At 35.6% G+C, this 2,576-nt stretch overlaps 1 protein-coding gene across 2 annotated transcripts in view; it reads left to right on the top strand.

Moving 5' to 3' along the window:
- The window catches only part of LOC107745915 (golgin subfamily A member 6-like protein 2), a 12,307-nt gene that overhangs the window by 8,178 nt on the left and 1,553 nt on the right, over positions 1–2,576 (top strand). The window contains exons 9-10 of one of the 2 annotated variants that reach the window (XM_016559952.1): positions 1,914–2,002; positions 2,192–2,317. In XM_016559952.1, coding sequence (XP_016415438.1) covers positions 1,914–2,002; positions 2,192–2,317 — 215 coding nt within the window. Of the gene's footprint in view, positions 1–1,913; positions 2,003–2,188; positions 2,318–2,576 lie in introns of both variants that reach the window. The other variant, XM_016559951.1, reaches the window with a different exon arrangement.

Below are 2,576 nucleotides of genomic sequence, written 5' to 3'. Positions count from 1 at the left end.
ACAAGTTTTTCAAAAAGTGTAGCATTTAGGCATCGTCGATGGGGCCGGTTGATCAGTCCAGCAAAGGAAAATAAACGCTCTACTGGAGCTGAGGATGGGATGATCATGTTAAACCTCACAAAAAAGGTGCTTGGGGATACTGCTCCAAAGATTTCAAATCCCTCCTTTTGACAGTCAATTAGCACGTTTACATGCACACCAGTAAGCTGATAACTCACAAATATTGTGAGAAAAAATTCCCTGTTTACATACATCAGTAACCTGACAACGCAAGTAAGTTGCGTTTACATGACTTCATTAATAAATCAGGTTATTTCCCTGTAGTGACGTCAAAATATAATCATTTGTGTATCTGACTCCGAGTATTCCATACATTTCTCAGTTGTGATGTTAAATTAAGCTTGCAACATTTCGGGAAACTTACAGCTCATATATTATCCTCTCATGCAGTTATAAACGCAGCATTGTGACTGAACCACTTCTATTTCTGCTGCACGAGATGAGAACACATTTTTATTATTTTCGGAGTCATGAAAAGTCTGCTTTTGTGATATGTTTCCTTCTCTCTTTACTGCAAGACGTTTGCTCGGTCTAGATGCGCTTAAATCTGCACTAACGATGCGTTCCTGTCACGTATCACACATGCGCACTTCAATAAGCCGACAGAAAGCAGGTTATTGCATTTACATGCCGTGCGAAATCGGAGTAAGAGGCAATAAATGCCGTTTATGACCTTACTCCGATAAAAGAAAACGGGTTACCGCGTTTACATGACCAAGTGTGTTTTCGGCTTATTAAGCATAATCGGCTTAAGAACGTGCATGTAAATGCGCTCAGTGTTATTTTTAATATCGCTGATAAACAATACTATTATTGGCAAATATTTGAATTTTATTTCATATTTATTAATTTGAGATTTTCTGTTTTTAATAATTAAAAGTTTTTGTGCTCTTCGGTTTTATTAGTTTTAATGTGTCTGTATAGATTTTGTTACAATGTTTTATTTAGTTTTTGTTATTTTAGTAGTAAACTCGAAAAACGAGAAATTCTGCTTTGGCAAATAAATATTTAGTAAATAAGTAGAGTAAATAATAAATATTTTATTTTGTTTTAGTTGAGAAAAAATAATTGAAATAATAGTAATAATCGTATTATTTAAAATAATGCAGAACAAGTGTTTTGAATATGATAATGCAACACGATGTCCAGACATTTTAAATATATTCAAAGCCAGTATTTGGAGCATGTTTACATAAATGTTTATTTTTGTTTTTAGAACAAAATGCATTGTTGAATCAGTCACAGTACGTGCATTAAAGTAAATTGCCAATTTTGATTTCATCTCAATAATTGTAGCATTTCATAACTCATGTTTCCAGTGTTGTGAGCCAAATTTCAAAAAGTGAAATCATTTAGTGTGTATCTTTACTATACTCTGAATTAATTATTAACGGGTGCACATAAGGTTTTCAGTCTGGTTGTCATGAGAGCACCTGGAGTTTTGGTTTTTATTGCTCACACTGCACGTAGTGTGACCCATTAAATATAACTATAAAAAAATCAAATAATTAATAATAGTATTATTGCACTTTATTTAGTTATTTTTTAATTAAATAATAAAAATGTGATTGTGCATTAATAGCTGTCAACCATTTCGGTGCGCAAATGAGCGGTCTGAACTTATTTACCCAGCGCATGTTTTATTTTGGTCGCGCGTGCAAACCTGACTATTAATTAAAAAAGAACAGTGTGTAAAAAGGAACACCTTTAAATTATGCAAACTAAACAGCACAATTTATGTCAATTAGTGTTGATTTTCTTAAGTAATAAAAAGGTTTTTAATGCTTTTAGTTTTTGTTAACGCTAATAGTCTTGACTAAAGGAGGGCGCTTTATTTTCTGTGTGTGTTTTAGAGTCACCGTCTCAGAGCTGAAGGACGAGGTGCGAGGTCTCGTCCTGAGAGAAACCCTCCCCACGCCTGCACCGTTACCACAGAAACCAGGTGAGACGCAGCTGTGAAAGGGTCTGATTATACTTCTCTTGTTTTCCCCTTCAAAGCCTTTTCTAACGTTAGTCGTTTAGCCTCTCTGTGACCTGTAGAATCAAACCAGCTGTTTTTGGCTGCTGTGCCTGTAAGATTTCTGCACAGTTATCCTCCTTTCATGTTTCTCTTGCTCCTGTGTGGTAGCAGTGGTAACCGTGAAGACGAGGCCCCAGAGACGCGTGTCGTCAGGGTCGGAGGATGATTTCAGTCCCACCCCTAGTCTGGGTGAGATCAGCTCAGATGAGTTGGATGCATCATGGCTGGAAGAACCAGGTGACACATGAACGCATGCATAAGCACACCAGACACTGACACCAGATACACATGCACTGAAGAGTGAATCTCATGCATAGATTATTTTGACTGTAAAATCTAAATAAAAAAATTAGTTATCAGACTTTTTTTCATATTTGCAAGTAAACAAATTACATATATACAATGGGTACGGAAAGTATTCAGACCCCCTTAAATTTTTCACTCTTTGTTATATTGCAGCCATTTGCTAAAATCATTTAAGTTAATTTTTTTTCCT

The sequence above is a fragment of the Sinocyclocheilus rhinocerous genome, unplaced genomic scaffold (genome assembly GCF_001515625.1).
Source record: "Sinocyclocheilus rhinocerous isolate Xijiao unplaced genomic scaffold, SAMN03320098_v1.1 scaffold228, whole genome shotgun sequence".
NCBI classification, from domain to species: Eukaryota; Metazoa; Chordata; class Actinopteri; order Cypriniformes; family Cyprinidae; genus Sinocyclocheilus; species Sinocyclocheilus rhinocerous.
This window is presented reverse-complemented; position numbering and strand designations above follow the sequence as displayed.